Genomic DNA, 17,516 nt, shown 5'->3' on the forward strand with positions numbered 1-17,516 from the left:
ATTGTTCGTAACTTTTATCTCCCCATCTTCGATTCAGTCTCACCTCTCAGCAAACTGATCACATCAGGATTCACCTTTGAGTGTTTTGATATGTTTCTTTCTCCGGTGCGACATTTAGAGTTGGCTTAAATACTTGAGCTTTTTGAGTTCATGTAGAGGCATTTCTGAACTCATGAAGAAAAAAACAACTTTTTGGTAAAAAGTCAGTTTTCATAGTTTAATTACTGTCAGGAATTACATGCCTTCTTAAAACTCCTCTTAAAACTCTCCGTAATGTTCAACTGCAGCACTTACATTTAATTTAGCTTCAAAAAGTGTTTAAACATTTGATTAGGTATGGACTATATAATACCTGCCACCAGAGTGAACATAATATTTACTGCATTTCCATCACCAGTAATCTGTTTTGTAAAATTCAGTATCACAGTCTCAGAGACTGTAGCAAGAAGCTCAGGACTGAGAAACCAAAGCAAAGAGACACGGAGAAATCAACTCTTGCAGAGGAAGCTGTGACGGCTGTAGTTACAGGGCTGGTTGTTACATTGCTGGTTGTTATGTTGCTGGTTGGTACATTGCTGGTTGTTACAGCCTGAGTGACATTTGCACGAACAGAGTARCTGCAGATTTCCACGTTGCCTACTTGATCCACAGCCACCAGCTGCACATCAGGTGAGCAGCAGGAAGCCACATAAGACACTAGAGTTGTATTATCAGCTGCTGTRCTGATGTTCAACGTGCCACTGCCTTCTCTGAGACTGACACTGTTCACACCCGTCCCATTCGCTGCGTCAGAGACCTGGACAGACAGCTCCCATGTTGACTGGCTGCAGTTGTCAGAGCAGTTGGACTGCAGGCGGAGCAGCTGGCACACTGGTGGAGTGAAATCAGTCACCTGTGAGAGTGACAGGAAATATTATCAATGTTTACCGTCAATGATGTGTCAGAATGCATAGAAAACAAAATGAGACATTACTTTTGAAAGGACGGTTAGACGCAGAACATCATAGTTGCTGTCTGCACCTCCAGGAGCCACRGCCWSAATMGTCAAGGTGRCACCAGTACCGGATGGAGTGCCGGCAGGAGCTGTGATGTTCACTGTGCCATTGGCACTAACTCCAGCATCCAGCTGTAAACTGGATGGAAAAGATAAAGTAAAGCSTTGATCATTGGTGGCTTGAATGGTGAAGCTTCCTCCTTCGCTGGTTGTCATCACAGAGAAAGAAACTGATCGAGGTGTTCCTGGCTCCAACACCCTATCTAAGTCATCCTGTAAAAAAACAAAAAGAAATTTAAACATGGTGGACAATAGAGTGAATTGAACTCATTACAAAAGATTTCGCACAATTGATTTTAATTTTCTTTTGCTTAGGTTTGCTTACAGCAGTGACAGTGAGACCAGAGGCTCTCAGGCTGGCGGTCGACTGTCTCTGGAAGATCCCTGAAGAGGCTCTGGAGACGCCGTTGTTGTTCTGGCCCTTCACAAGCACAACAAACTCAACCGATGGGATCCTGTCGAAGCGGACGATATATTCTCCTTCACCCTGGGCCTCCACGGGGCCGTTAACCTGACCAGAACCCGACGATTCAACCAGCATGACCTCTGTCACCGTGGCAGAGTCGCTTCCAAACAGCGTCACCAGCAGACTGGCATTTTGCCCTTCAAAGACAAGAAAACTGGAGGTTATACTATTTTATTCTGACATAGAACCAGTTAACTGTGTCTTCATTACCAGCGGTGGGACGATTCTCGATCAGACTATACCCTCCAAATCGGCTACTTGACTCTTCAATAAAGTCAAAGAGGAAGTCAATGGAGCTCTCTCCTGCAAACGCAGAATTGAAAACAAGCAAAGGAAACCAAAGACTTTACACATAGCTGGCTCCGCATTTTTGACAGGTATTTTTAAGTTGCTTTAAAGACCCTTTTTCAATCAAATGACAGAGGTCTCACCTACAACCTTCAGACTGTAGGGATTTCCTGACTCCATTCTAATTTCCCACACTCCAGGTTCTGTTTTTAGCTGCAGTGTCTGGAGGTTTCCAACCAACTGGGAAGAAAATGTTGAAGATCCTGTTGTGTTGGTCACACCTAGAAAAAGCCAGGAAAATTGGGCAAACAAGTCAAACAATTGAACAAAGTAAGTTTTTATCTTCAACATAGAAAAACTTTTTGACAGACTGCTTATCAGCAGCTAAGCTTAATGTATTCAAATTTTATGAAAATAATTCAATGCGTTCTGCCCTTTAATTTATTGTAAAATAGGTACATAGCAGGCGCGGAGCATATGATTTCAGAAATCCAAGCCTTTATCACACCTGATGARAGCTGGACAAGGTGGGCCTGTTGAGTACTGTGTATGTAAAGTTACATATAACCATACCCCAGTTGATTGTATAGTAGGTTTCCCCAGACATTGTTAACTCATGGTTGCTAAAAACCTTACCAGACCGACTGATTTTAGTGACAGAGTGGGTGTAAAATATTGAATAAAATGTTGTGCGACATGACTGGCTTCATTTTCACTCTTACATTTAACTTTATGAGACACAAAATTACAAGTAGATCGTCCTTATTGTCTCCAAGTGCATTCTGGGTAAAGCTTGTCACCAACCGTCCATCAACGGTCACTTAGCAACAGATGACAAACTATCGAGTATTTTTACGGACTAGTTAACATGAGTGGAGCTCCATGGAGCGGCAAAAAGGATGGAAAAAAGAGAGCAAGGACAAGTCAAAAACTGGACGCATATTTTGTTCCTCGTCTTGGAGATGAACCGGACTTTTTTGTTGGCAGCGATTCAGACCCGCCAAAACTGCCAGTCCAGCGAAGGAACCGGACTAGTTACAGGTAGCAACRCTAACATTATTCACAAAGTGTGAGTTAACTGTAGACTGTACGGTGTATCAGCCCAGCCGCTGGGTCCCCTTTTCTCTCTGTCGGTGGTACAGCGGTGACGTCAAGGKACTGGAGGCTGAGTTAAAGTCGCGCTTTTAACAGTTCGGGTTGAGCGGGTGCGAGCCAAGACAGCAGTATGGCGATTATAGCTAAGGTTTACATTGGAAGACCATCTTCCAGAACATCCAGTTTGTGTGAACCGCGGCGCGCGCGATCCGCGCCGAGTTACAAARATCCAGAGGTGCTGCTACACACTGCGCATGCGGCGCGTGCCGCTGCTTACTCGCTTCAACGCGCGGTTCTGAACTGATTTGAATGTGTGTTGTTTCATCGTTAGTGACCAGTAGCCTGATGTTTCTGTGATTCTCTTAGTTTGTTATACTTCATGTCTGATGGATTTCAGAATGACATAGCCTCTCGCTGTGGTGGTGAAACTTGGAAGCTCCGCTGTTGCGGGCATGTCTGTGTTGTAAAGTTAAATTATTATGAGCTTTATTATTTGGGAATAGGGTCCGGTCATGGACCGTACCAAGCTCCGCCCAGAAACGCCCTTCGAAAGTCCCACGTCACTGCATGTCTCACAAGCAAAGCCTGGCAGTGCTTAGCTTCTATATGTAAACATGGCATTTTTCATTTCGACTGACTCTGCAGAGTATTTCTGAGTCGATTATTGTAGCATTTCTGCCGGATTTTCACAAATTATCAGCCACGACAATGGACAGGGGAACCAACAAGTTCATGTCATCTCTTTTGGACGACATCACGATGTTTTAGCCACGCAATGCCTCCAGCATTGTGCGCATCACAGCGAAATGCTACCGGTCGATGAGGACAACAGCAGATCCTCACACCCTCAGCATAAATATAGCTGTGGACAAGATCACTGACGCCTATTGTTCTTGCAAGGCTGGGTAAGTCGGGCATTCATGGTTTTGAGGGTTACTTTTAAAACCAGTGATTTCTGTTGTTGGCAAATGTTTGAGTGTGCCTAGACCTTATACACGGTACTCGGTGCTAGCCCGGCTAACACAATTACAGTTTAGTAAAAAGCCTTTTCAGGTAAAATAACCTGAATTTTACCTACCTGAATTTTACATACATCTTTAATGTATGTCAGACATTAAAGATGTCTGGTACACATTGCATATTGATCTGTTCAGCTAACGTAAGACTGTAAAAGACAGGCTTCAAGGTGGAGAAGTTGTATCGGTACTGCCATTATGCTGTACTTGGCTAAAAGGTTTTTATAATGGATGTGTTTATTATTGACTTTCTTTTTTTCATTCACTAAACACAAATAAAGCARMGCAATAATACTTACACCAGCAGACAATCCTTTGTTCTTATTGATCCTACGACGGTTGAGCTGCAAATGCAGTCGTGCACAAGCTTTAATCCAAGCAAGGCATTCCGTTTCAGATTTTGGAAATCTGTGAATTTTAGTTCCACAAATACGATTAGGATACCTGACATCGCCTGTACAGATACCCCTCTGACAGTGGAGAACCATTCTTTTTCGAGTCCTGACGCAAAAACTTTCTGTCGGTCTGCTAGTCCACAATGTACATTAGCATGTATTTACTACAGTAGGTTGAGTTTGTGAGACGGTCAAGCACGTGGTAGCTGCGCTGTGACGTAAAATGGGCATTAGCCAATGAAACGCGGCTCCTGCGGTAAGGTCCATTAGCCCTTCCCCCCTGCCCGACGCTGACTTGTTTCGCTACTGGTTCTTAGTGCTAATTTTGTGGCAGTGTATAAAGTCTTTTATTTTGAAGGTCATGTTAGGCATGAGACAGGAAGTCAGCCATTTCGTCACACATGAGGAGGTGCAGCTGTCGCAGTCAGCCTTTTGTTTATGCTAATTTGCTCAGATTTATCAAGGTTTGGATGCAATTATGAAAACGTTTAGGTTATTCTGTGTTTTCTTACATATCTGGTTACATGGTTATTCAGTACTGATACAATATATATCCTGTCTTATTGTTCACCCCCCATGTGACCTGAACAATGCACTTCAGAATAGTTTTAAGTTATTTGAATCTGTTAGATGGACCATTTATATTTAGATTGACTAATAAACCATAAAATATTAAGACATTATTGATTCTTTCTTGTATGAATGTATTTAAATACCTGATGGATTGATGAGGGTAAAATCTACAGAAACCCCGGTGATGTAAATTCTGACGTTTTGTGTTGAATCATCAACTACAAAAGTGAAATTTTCACCAGTCCCAAGGTTCCTGGCTGCTTGCAGAAGGACAATCTGTAAAATCAAACATAAGTTCAATTCTGAAATCTTTAAATGTCAAAAACAAATGATGGTAGTAGCTGAAAGAACATGTTTTTCAAACCTGAGAGGAGCTGGTGGATTCAGTTAGGATGTTGATGGCCTCCAGCAGCTGACCTTTTGTGACTTCAACAGCCTGACCTCCTGAAGCCTGAGCCAGGTCTCTGTACAGCTGACCACCTGCTCTTGACATCCGAACACTTTGTTGTTTGTTGTTGTCTGCTTGTGTTCGACGGCGAAGGCCAAGTACATTAGTTATCATGAAGTTCACCTGAAACAGGTTTCAGGTGGGTCAACTTTCCAGCTGTGATAACGATTCACAGTGCACCCTCATATGCATAATTTAGTTTGAGAGCTTGAAAATGCTCTGTATGAGTCATAATCAAAAATTATTATACCGACTCAGTGCGAATCTCATTTGGTCAATTTAGCAAATTTATAGTAGCTGCTAAATTGTGAAACAATTTTTATTTAGAAATGACTAAAGATCGAGACTAACTAATATCACAGTTAAAACACATTTTCTGTCATTTAATTCAAGATGAGTAGAAATGTTTCCCATTTTTCCAAAGTTGTTTCTCTTGTTTTTTCACTTAACTCGTTTATCTTTACAGTGTGTGCTTTTAAGTATCTCTCCACTATTTTATAAAGCTACTGTATTTTAAAGCTAAAGAATATTTTTAAAATATGCTCTGTTGAGTTTTGTTCAAGAATCAGTTTATTTTTGAACAAATAATTCAACTAGCTGATTTAGTATTACTCACCACAGACTTGGTCTGCTCTATGAGTGCTACCACTGTGTCTTTCAGGTGTTCGTCTTTAGCTGCTGCATCCGTAAAAACGTAGATCTCCGAATTGGGAGGCGCAGCAGTTAAAGCCAGCTGTATGAAGGAGGGACAGAAGGAATAAATCTAAAGCTACTTTCTTGAAATCAGCAACTTGTAAACGACCATCAATAAAAGCACCTGAAGTCCAGAAAGACTCATTTCTGGAGCATCTCCACCTCCACTTGGGGTTAGTGAGTTGATATAACTCTTGAAAACCTCTGGGTCTGTTGTCTGAATTAGAGGCCCAAATTCTGTGATTCAAAGGAAAACACAGATTTCTGCTTGTTTTAGTGCATTTATTATTCCTAGATTACATGAACCATTAAGATAAGATAAGATATTCCTTTATTAAACCCTCAGTGGGGAAATGTACATTGTTACAGCAGTATAAAGGACAGAGCAGAACCAATATAAAAATCTACATATACACAGTAAAATCAAGTGAATTGAAACTAGATATTTATATTTAAAAACATACAACCATTTTTCCCTCACTGCCTGWTGTGGAATCAGACCAGCCTTTTCCTGTTTTAGTTCAGTTAGGATTGCCTTAAATATTTCTATTTACTAAATGCCAGAATAAGAAAATATATTTTTAGATAATTTCATAAATTCAGAAATGTAATGTCTTTGAATTATATGGGGAAGGCCAAATGATGATCAACACTTCAACCACTGCTTCCTTGTGTGACATCACAGAAAAATTAAAAGTAGTCAAACAAGCTACTTGTTGGATACTTGCTGAATTGAGGAGCTCCATGAGTTTGGTTGATTATTGAGAATAACTTCCAGATCTCTAACGGGTACCATTTATAAATGTTCGAACACTTATAGTCATGTATAAATGAATTCAGGGAAATACAGTGAGGAAAATAAGTATTTGAACAACMTGCAACTTTGCAAGTTCTCCCACTTAGAAATCATGGAGAGTCTGAAATTTTCATATTTGGTGCATGTCTGCTGTGAGAGACATACAGACGTCTAAAAAAATCTAAAAGAAGGCTGGAAAGGGTTACAGGGCAATTGCCAAGCAGCTTGGTGGAGAAAGAGCAACTGTTGGAGCAAATGGTAGAAAATGGAAGAAGCTAAACTTTACTCTCAATCTCCCTTGGGCAAAATCTCACCTCGTGGAGTATCAACGATAGGTGAAAGGTGAAGAATCAGCCCAGAACTACACAGGAGGAGCTAGTAAATGACCTGAAGAGAGCTGGCCCCACAGTTTCCAACGTTACTGTGGGTAACTATGATGTCATGGGAAAAAGTTGTGGTCAGATGAGACCAAAATAGAACTTTTGGGTCTTAATTCCACTCGCCATGTTTGGAGGACAAAGACCATCCCTAATGTGAAGCATGGGGGTGGAAACATCATGCTTTGGGGTGTTTCTCTGCAGACAGGACTGGATGAGTGCACTGTATTAAGGAGAGGATGACCAGGGCCTTGTATTGCAAGGTTTTGGGGATCAACCTCCTTCCCCTCAGTTAGAGAATTGAAGATGGGCCAAGGCTGGGTCTTCCAACTGTCATGTTTCTGGCCCGTCTRCCTGCTATGTTTTTCTCCTCGGTACTCCTCTCATCAAGCTCATCTGGTTCACCTGCATGCTGCTGCGCTGGAGCACAATCAGGCTCATGTCTTCCACCTGTTCACCAGCAGTTATATTCAGCTCTCAGGCAGGCAGACRGTGCCAGATTTTTGAAAGCCTCAGAGTGAGTAGATATCCAGCATTTCTTCCTGACCTGACCACGATCTCRAACACATTTTTGTCCCTTGGATTTTCCTGCCTTGTCTTGCCCACGTCGBMTTCTTCACTGTTTTCTGGTCTCGACCCCGTTTCTGCCTTTTGACCTCTGCCTCCTGCCTCGCCCTTGGATTTTGTCTGCCTGATATTGCCTGCAAGTGTTGGRCCCTTTTTCCGTGCYCTGACCACTGCTCTTCGCCTGACCCTCAGAGAAGTCTTGCTTTGTCCTGCCTGCCCCAACCCCTTGCCCTCCTAGCTCTGTCCATCCCTGGGTGTGCCACTTGTCGCTACCACTGTGCTACCTGGACCCCTCATCCCCCACAACACAAAGAAGAGGTTCCTGTTCCATTGCTCGTGGTTGCCTGTCCCATACCCTGATCCTCAATAAAGAACKTATTAATTTTTACGTTGTGTCTGACTGAAATTTTGGGTCCTCAGTTCTGAGCATTACACCAACATGACAATGATCCAAACCACACAGCCAGGATAACCAAGGTGTGGCTTCRTAAGAAGCATATTAAGGTTCTGGAGTGGCCTAGCCATTGTCCAGACCTAAACCATATAGAAAATCTTTGGAGGAGCTCAAACTCCGTGCTTCTCAGCGACAGCCCAGAAAGCCGACTGATCTAGAACAGATCTGTGTGGAGGAAGGGGCCAAAATCCCTGCTGTAGTGCAAACCTGCTGAAAAACTACAGCAAATGGTACTGTACCAGATATTAACACTGATTTTCACMTGTGTTCAAATACTTATTTGCAGCAGTAACACTAAATTACTAAAAAGTMATACATTGTGATTTCCTGATTTTTTTGCTGTTGTAGATTATGTCTCTCACAGTGGACATGTACCTAAGATGAACATTTTAGACCCGTTCATGGTTTCTAAGTGGCAGAAATTGCAAAGTTGCAGGGTGTTCAAACACGTATTTTCCTCACTGTATGCCTTTTTTTTTTGGAGACATGACATGTATTGTRATTAAACTAAGATTGAAGTGTTGCCTATATTGTCTGTCACATTAAGGTGAAGCTTGTGAGCCACAGAACGCCGTCCAAACTGTGAAGAACAGGAGTGGCAGCATCATGCTGTGAGGGTGCTTTGCTGCACGAGGGACTGTTGCATTTTATGAAATAGATTGCATAATGAGGAAGGAGCACTGTACCTGAAGCTGGAGATGTAGAGGACAAAAATTGTCATATGTCTTTTTATGGTGTTTACGTGTTTCTACACACCGTAAACATAGAGTATTATACTCAGGATAAAACCGCAAAGAAAACCCTAATTCCTAGTCTTCAACATTAAGACTCTACCTGGATCATTGAATGGAACGAGAATGTAAACGGACGGTTCGTCTTCTGTTCCCACTTTAGTGTCAATAATCGATGATGTGACATTCTTCACTGCTTCAATGTCATCCCCCATGCTTCCTGTCGTGTCCATGGAAAAACAAAGTGGTTTCCCATTGGAGAGTCCCATCATCCTGATGTGCAACAAGCAAAATGGAAATAATTAAAACCAGTTGTTTGTTTTCCATCATGCTGTTATCCCATTTGGTAGCACGTTATTTGACGGGATGTGCATAAGACTGACATGAYATTGTCATAAACGTGACATAACACCTGTCATGAACATGAAGGAGTTTTCATGAATGTTTATGACTGTTGTCATGAAATGTCATTTGGTAAATAATGACATATATAATGCRAAATTGATTGGCCATTTTAATGGACTTTTAATATGTTTTAATGCAGCGTTGCATTAAATGTGTCATTATTTATCGAATGACACTTTATGACAACMGTTGTGAAGAAGCCTAAATTCAGTTTTAGTTTATTCATATCTTTAGGATAMATTATGTTTATATTTCTTATGTTAATTTATGTATTTGGATAAAAATGATTACTAGCTAAATCTCTATTGCATACTAATTTGTTATATTAGATTATACTAAGGCCTTCTTGTAAATTTGCATATCTAATTGCAGTTAAGGATTCGAGGGTGTGGCTAGATTGAGTTAGTTGGGCAGTTGGAGTGGAGCCACAGTTTTTTGACCTCTGTCTCATCTTTTTTTGTGTATTCTATTATTTTTGTGGAAAAGTAACATTTCTATAATTTTTATTTTTGAAGTAAAGCATTAACCTTTATCAAGAGGACCCAGTCTGGTTTTTTTGTCGTTTTCGTCATCAAGTGGACCGAAGGGGAAAGACGGAGAGCCTCAAGCTTATGGCTTCATTATTTAGGAACCTACAAGTTGTAAAGATTCATGAAGATTCTTTCATCTTCATGACAGGTGTTATGTCATGTTTATGACAATGTCATGTCATGTCAGTCTTATGCACATCCCATCAAATAAAGTGATGCTTTGCAATTAAGTCAAGAGAAAATAAAGTTTCCTACCGAAGGAATCCTCTGTCTCCAGCAGAACTGCGAACGTCCTCCAGCAGCTCACTGGTTGCTGCTATCGCCACGTTTGCTGCTAGTTTGTTAAGATGTCCGTGTTCAGAAGTATCGCTGTCTTTATTGATCCCACCTGTGGGCTCAATTCCTTCTGTTCTATCCCAAAACCCTCCATGGCTGCATTTTCCTGCGCATCATCATGCAAGTCACAAAGAATATTTAGTTATTGACACACACTTTTCAAATGTAAACTTTGTTTTACCTTTCTTGCCACAAGTGGGCAGCAGAGTAAAGTATAACTACATTAATATACTATTTGGTAATCAAATAAAGATGTTTRCCTTCTGGTTTTGAAGGGAAGGGATTAAGTGAAAAATATCCCGAAGTAAGGATTTGTTCCTCTATGATATCCTCCAAAATATTGTTGCGGCAGTCCTCTCCATCACAGTCGYGGCAAGTTGCTCTGGTTATGTCTGCAGATCCAGATTTTAAAAAWCATGAAAAGGGTTTAATGCAAGTACAGAAATGTACATAAATAAATGTCCATTTTACATTTTCTAAGCTTACTCAAACAATCACTTTCCAAATGTGTAGCACAATGTCTTCACCTGCTATCTCTCCAACAAAAGCGTTTYTTATCAAGTTAGAGTTTGGAAATTGGTTGCCCATTTCCACCCAGTTAGAGTGGCTGTAGAAGTCCTTTATTTCAAAAGAAAAACAAAGTAACTGTAATTAAACTGCTTAACAAATACACTTACAATTTAAATGTTTACAGTAAAACATTTCAACTGAAAGTCTACATTTAAAGGAAAATCATTTACAGTTAAAATAAAACATTTTAGCAATTCACTTCATTAATAGTWTGTAATAATTTCTGCCACAAGTGGGCAGTAGAGTATAGAGTTCCTGCCCTCTTTATTCTTGACGTCCCAAGTGCCCTTTTTTCCCCATTTTTTAAAGAATGTTCTTTTTATCTGTGCGTCAGGAGGCCCTTTGGTGCCTGTAAACCACAGCATTTAGCTAAAAATAACAATTTAGAAAAATAAATTTGCCTGGCTGTCCTCGGTCTAATAATGGCATCCTTTATTTATTTACGTCTTTATTTGAAGTAAACTAAATAATTTGAGTAAGCACACAGTGAACTATCCATCCATCCATTTTCTTTATACCCTTGTGCCTTAGTGGGGTTGGGAGTGGTGCTGGTGCCTATCTCCAGCTAACGTTCTGGGCGAGAGGCGGGTTCACCCTGGACAGGTCGCCAGTCTGTCGCAGGACAACAAGAAGACAGACAGGACACACAATCATGCACACACACACACTCACCCCCACGCACACACGCACACACACGCGCACACACACACGCACACACACACACACTCACCCCCATGCACACACACACACACACACACACTCAACCTAGGGAGAATTTAGAAAGACCAATTAACCTAACAGTCATGTTTTTGGACTGTTGGAGGAAGCCGGAGTACCCAGAGAGAACAACAAGGCAACTGTGCAACCAACTGCTCCATTGTGCAGCCACAATGAACTATTATAATAATAAATAATAATAATAATAATAATAATAATAATAATAATAAATTGAGTTTGTTAAACTTAATAAATTAAGTTGGATAAACTTAATTGAATTACTTGTTACCAATTGAAGCAATTCAACTAAGTTGGTTCAACTTATTACTTTTTACAGTGCATTATATTTATTTTCTTGCAACAACATTCATAGTACTTACACTTTTTTTGTCACATTACAACAACAAATTTCAATGCAGTTTATTGGAATAAYTGTAATTCCTATGACAAAAAGCCTATACAGCCTGATACTGTGACTCGTATTACCATGCAGCTCAGGACTGAGTGCAGAGTTTTCTGCCAAATGATTTGGCTACATTTGTCAAATATAAARTGTGCTTTTCAGATTTTCACTTATAAAACTAATTAAAAAAACATGGATCTTTTTGCAGCTGTGCAATACTTTGTGTTGGTCTACCACATAAAATCCTAGTTTGATAAGTAGGAGTTTGTGGTTGAACCAWGACAAATGGCATGAAATGTCTGGAGCGTTTTGTGTTTTGACAAAAGTTAATTCCTTTTCAACTCAGAAAAATACAACTAAGAATATGAAATATTAGTAAATGTGGTAATATTCACTTTTACCAAAAATTAAAAAAAATCTCTTAAAAGGTAGCCTGCAAGTATTAGTAAGCTTTGAGTTGTTGCCACGAGGCTGAGTGCAGGTTAAAATATGAACAGTCACAGAATACAAGATATAAACAGAAATACCTGTAAGGTGTGGAGAATTCTTCCCAGAGACGATATTGCTGAAGCAAAGTTTTGCTCGTCGTTGGCAGCTTTTATCACTGACAAACCATCYGTGATTAGTTTCTGTCCTTCTTTTATTTTTTCATCGTCACAGTGATGACGTGCACTCCAAAAATAGACAAAGTCTGTTTGCTTATTCTCACTCGTCACTGTCTGGATGGCATTGATGAAACTTTTGCAGGATTTTGATACTTTGCATGCWGCAGCAACAGCTGAAACAGTAAGAGACTGCAGAGACACACATGCATGCCATTTTAACGTAAATAATTGATTTTGGGAATAAGGGAAAAATATTGATATTGTGACTTCATTCTCACAGGAAAGGTGAAGTCCTTGCCCTTAGCCAGAGCCAGGCTACGGCACACCTGAGCAGTGACATTTAGGATCGCTTTCTCTGTGATGTCTTGGTGGGTGAAAGACGCTCCTTCAGATATATCAAAGCCATGAACTCCAGTCTGCCAAAGCAGGAAAAACAAGACTGCCGACACGAACATTACTGCAAAACCCGATAGAGAAAATAAAAAATTGATTACAACTATTTTTTATCAATAGAGTTTACAATGTCATGCATATGAATTGTCACTGAAATATTAAAGTATGCAAATTAGATCCAATATTTTCTGTAATTTAAATATGCATATAAATCCTTCATGGCAATGGTATTTCCAGCACAGTAGTCCATACAACAACGTTATCTCTGGGATAAAACTGTCTTTGTTGTTACTGATATGAACATAATAATCCTATTTAACATGAGGCATTGAAACAGTTAAGAACARCAAAATGCATTTTGTGTTTGTATTTATTCAAAAGGCCACAACAATGTTTTGAAGGCCCTTGGCAAAGAGAACAAAAMCCAAAGAGTACAAGCAMACTTTTAAAYGATACAGTTCTCAATCCCCCACCAGAACTGGTTCAGACCAGTTTCTGCAGTAACTCGTTAAAGAAAAAATGCGTCTGATATAAATCTGCACTCTAACAAGTGTGTTTGGCTGTGGTCCATTTTATGAACTTATTTACATTACTCTCATTTAGTTAATTTGGTTTAGTGATGACAGCTTACTTTTTTGTGTTTAATTAACTTAMAAATTACAAATGTTTAACTAAAGGAACCTTTTACTTTCACTTTGCCTGAAACTATTGAGTTCAATGCCAGTTCCCTATCCTAACTTGAACTTTATCCAACTGAATTAACCAAGTTGTTATAACAATTCATTAAATGTGTTTAACTTGGCAAATTAAAGTCACTCTTACTCAAATAATCTATTTTTTCTAATAAATAATTAAAATCTTTTTGACTTAATTCTGCAGAAAGTCAACTCAAACTTTTAWGTTGTTCCAAACTAAAAAACTAAAATATCCTAAATTAAATTATCAGTCACATTGTATTTAAAATACACATTGAATTTAAATAATTGTAAATGTATGTTTTAACATGTTATATTAGTTCGTCAACTATCCTTCATACTGAAAAAAATATAGTTGAACCAATTTATATGAATTCCTTCAATTGGTAACAAATAAATCAATCAATGTTCATGCAGAGTTTCAGTAGTTACTCAAACTTTATTTCCGGATGTTCTTCAAGATGGTCACATCTACATGAACACAATGTGGACGCTGGGCAATTATCAAACAGCTGGTACCAAAAATGTGATGGAAGCATAAACTGACACCTGATATCCCTTTGTGCTTTAGCTCCTTCTAGGATTTTTTCCAGCTATGAAGCATTTACTGTATACATTATTTCAGACAGGCCACTTGCAGTTTGTCCTCCACATATTTATTACTTAATGTCATCACTTATAGATGAATTTATTTATCTGACTTTAGCTAGTTTTCATTACACACAGATTAGATTACTAGTGAAGCAGATCAATTTATAACAAAAATGACAATAGATAAAATTACATTTTTTTCCTTTACCTGAAGTCTTGACGCTGCCCTGATGGGGATGTATCTGCAGTGTTGATGGTAATGAATTTATATTGTTCTATTCTTAGAGGGTGGAGCCTTCCAGACAATGTGCGTGATATCAATCAGTTGATGACATAGGAATGTGACTGTATGATCACCTGCAACCCTTCCAGTTGCAGAAATAAAAACTTAAATGTGGGAGTAATGTGGACAGATGTCAAAGAACGTTGACCTTTACCATTTTAAAAATGGCTGTGTTGCACTCACGAAACAGACAGAAGTCCTTCAGATTCGGCAACTTTATTTGTACCACGTTGTGTGTATTGTTTTGGGATTTGTTCTTCTCAGAAGCAGCCAGGCACAGAAATACAGAAAACCATTACAATGTTTCTTCTTCCTCATGCTACATTACAACACTTCTGCTACCCAACCAATCAGTGACGTTAGCACGCAGCTCAGATTCTGTAATGCTTCTGCGGCTGAACAAAAACAACGGGGCAAATTAAATATATAAAAGAAATCAATAGAGTGTTTTATCCATAAATTTAGAAAAGAAAAATAGTAATGATTTAAATGAATTACTTCTAGGATGCAACAGCTGGTTGAAGACCAAACAATTTCAAAGAACAACCCAGAAAGCAAAATATGAGTGAAACAACATTGAAACAATGTCAGGCAGAGACATTGAATCAATGTTGAAGGTTGGCATTGAAATGGAATTGAAAGTGGTCGGTGGCTTGTATGTTGAATCAACGTTGGGGTTTCAACCACAACTGACACTATATCAATGTTAATTCAACCATCATCTGTATGTCAATCTACATGCAGATTTGGGTTGATTTTATGTTGAATGAAAGCTAAAGATTGATGTACATTTTTAGGTCTGATAGGTCCACATCATAACATACCACTAAAAGTTTCTTCACTGTTGTTAAACACACTGTTTTAATGGTAGATGATGGGTATATGTTGTTCAAAAGTATCTTATATTAACATATTTCCAAAAGGTTAAAAATGACAACATGGGATTGATATGACATTTTAYTTAAGAAAATAGGGATAGATCTTTAAACATATTTGAYTCCTTTTTGACAGAGCAACAGTCTATTGTCCATGGAAGAATAGCATCGTGAGATTAAGCTTTGTGCTGTATGAACCAGGAAAACAGTACAAGTTATGGTAACTCCAGTTAGACTCTGGTTGGCGTCACTTTGGTTCCTTGCAATGCCTTCCTCTCATTCTGGCACGCAATCGATCGATCAATCAATCAATCAATCAATCAATCAATCAATTGTAATGAAGCCACTTCTTGACAGTTTCACTGTAGTCCTCAAGAGTCAGGTTAAACTGCTGAGCAGCGGCTGAAAAACACAAAAATAAAAGTGAGGAAGGTGCCGGTTAGAAAGATGATAAACATTTGAAAAGTTCTGAAAGACATTGAAATATTAAACTGTGTACTGGTTACAGGTCTGAGAACAAATACTAACCATATAGTTCCCCATGTACACTCACTTAAATTAATTAGGACACGCTAATGCATATCCATTAATATTTATCTTAATGTTTACGTATGCAGTTACCCTCACCTATCAAGTTGCAGCATCGTGTAGCGTCAGGGAGGAGTGGGTGGGTGGGGGCACGTTTGGTGGTGGTAGGGGGAGATGAGGAGGTGAGGAGGGATGCAACAAAAAGCATACTTGRATTCAAAATTGATTAGACACTGGTCCTCAAGGCAAGCTGACYTGCATGTTTTCAGTTCCCCAAACCYTRTTAACCAGYCATCAATTAAAATCATGTGTSCTGAATTAGGGAAATATCTAAAATTTGCAGGKCWGTGTSCTTGGAGGCCTRGTGTTGAAAAACACTGGATTGTACATTGGTATTTCAATCAATAGAGTTCAACCAGAAAACAACATTGATTTAGTGACACATTTTTGTATGCTTGTGTGATACTTTAGTTGTGTATATGCAGAATTTTWGTATTTRTTTAKTGTGTATGAGTCTTAAGTAGTGTGTGAGAGAGAAAACATAGTTTTTGTCCTAAACGGCCCCTCATAGATCTACCATCCTGCTGAGATGCTTCCCTGCTCCAACACACCTGAATCAAATGAATGGCTCGTTACCAGCCCTGTTCGGAGCTTATTCCGGTCTTTTGGAGTAACAATTCATCTAACAGTTGCAGGATGGTTGCTCTGCAGGACTGGACTTTACCTGCTTTAGCAGCAGCTACAATCAGCTGTTACAACAGTCTWCATTCAAATCTGACACATGAGKCTGGTGACATCACAAACATTAAGTTGATATGATATAAACCTGAYGTACTGCTTCTTAAAAGGCACCAACAACTGAAAGACATTATTTWACTTTCATTTCAAAAGAAGGCTGTGGAAAAGTTGTTTTTGCCTCTAAGTAACTTGGCAGCAATTTGTAAGATAATAAAATCTAGACATAATGGCAGAGAACAAAGAATGAAACAGTTTCCGTTTTGCTTCTGCAAGTTGGTACAGTGTGTTTCTCTAAAGTTTTATCTGGGCTTACATTGTCCTGATGCGGTTTGGGTTACCTAATAGAAATGGATATTTTGACTCAAGTGTAAGTGTAACAAGTGTAAGTGTGACAGTGTCGTTATCTTTCTTGCCTGTTGCTTCACTTGAAACTGACTGCAAGTGTCAGAACTTATTTGTACCACTTCAAAAACTTACCTGTATTGCAACAGTACACAAGAAACATACCTTCACTGCTGTCTGACGTTTCATTTAGAAATTTGAGTGTCTTCTTTTTTTTATGGCAGCTGCTGTTTAGGTCTCAGAAATTCAAAATTGTCCTGGATTTTTAGTTATGATTACTTCCACATTTGGCAAACGTCAAACCCATGGGTGGCTACTATGTTTTTACTGCAGATAAAATTTTGCTAATATTAACCAAAGTCAAGTTGTAGGCRTTTGTGCCAATATAATATGGGCAGCATTAATCARGGCCTAACAAAGCCAAATATTATAATGTTTATAAAATGACAAAAGCCATCATTGAATTACAGCTAATTGATTATTCATTTTAACAAGTCAATTTTCAATTTAACAAATAGATCTGAAGTTTGAGGTTGAGACTTATGTTAAACA

The 17,516-nt window shown here is 39.1% G+C and overlaps 1 protein-coding gene across 1 annotated transcript; it reads right to left on the minus strand.

Annotated features, from left to right (window-relative positions):
- Positions 1–203: 203 nt before the first annotated feature.
- LOC103475600 (von Willebrand factor A domain-containing protein 7-like) lies at positions 204–14,473 on the minus strand. The gene is made up of 16 exons (XM_008427381.1): positions 14,407–14,473; positions 12,798–12,976; positions 12,442–12,708; positions 10,752–10,842; positions 10,487–10,616; positions 10,144–10,332; positions 9,057–9,226; positions 6,153–6,265; positions 5,952–6,068; positions 5,252–5,458; positions 5,031–5,163; positions 1,952–2,089; positions 1,731–1,823; positions 1,380–1,657; positions 974–1,267; positions 204–892 (listed from the first exon to the last, which is right to left on the minus strand). The coding sequence occupies exons 2-16, from the start codon at positions 12,972–12,974 to the stop codon at positions 422–424; spliced, it is 2,868 nt and encodes a 955-aa protein (XP_008425603.1). The 5' UTR covers positions 12,975–12,976; positions 14,407–14,473; the 3' UTR covers positions 204–421.
- Between the last annotated feature and the right edge of the window lie 3,043 nt (positions 14,474–17,516).

Source organism: Poecilia reticulata, linkage group LG14, assembly GCF_000633615.1.
Source record: "Poecilia reticulata strain Guanapo linkage group LG14, Guppy_female_1.0+MT, whole genome shotgun sequence".
Taxonomy (NCBI): domain Eukaryota; kingdom Metazoa; phylum Chordata; class Actinopteri; order Cyprinodontiformes; family Poeciliidae; genus Poecilia; species Poecilia reticulata.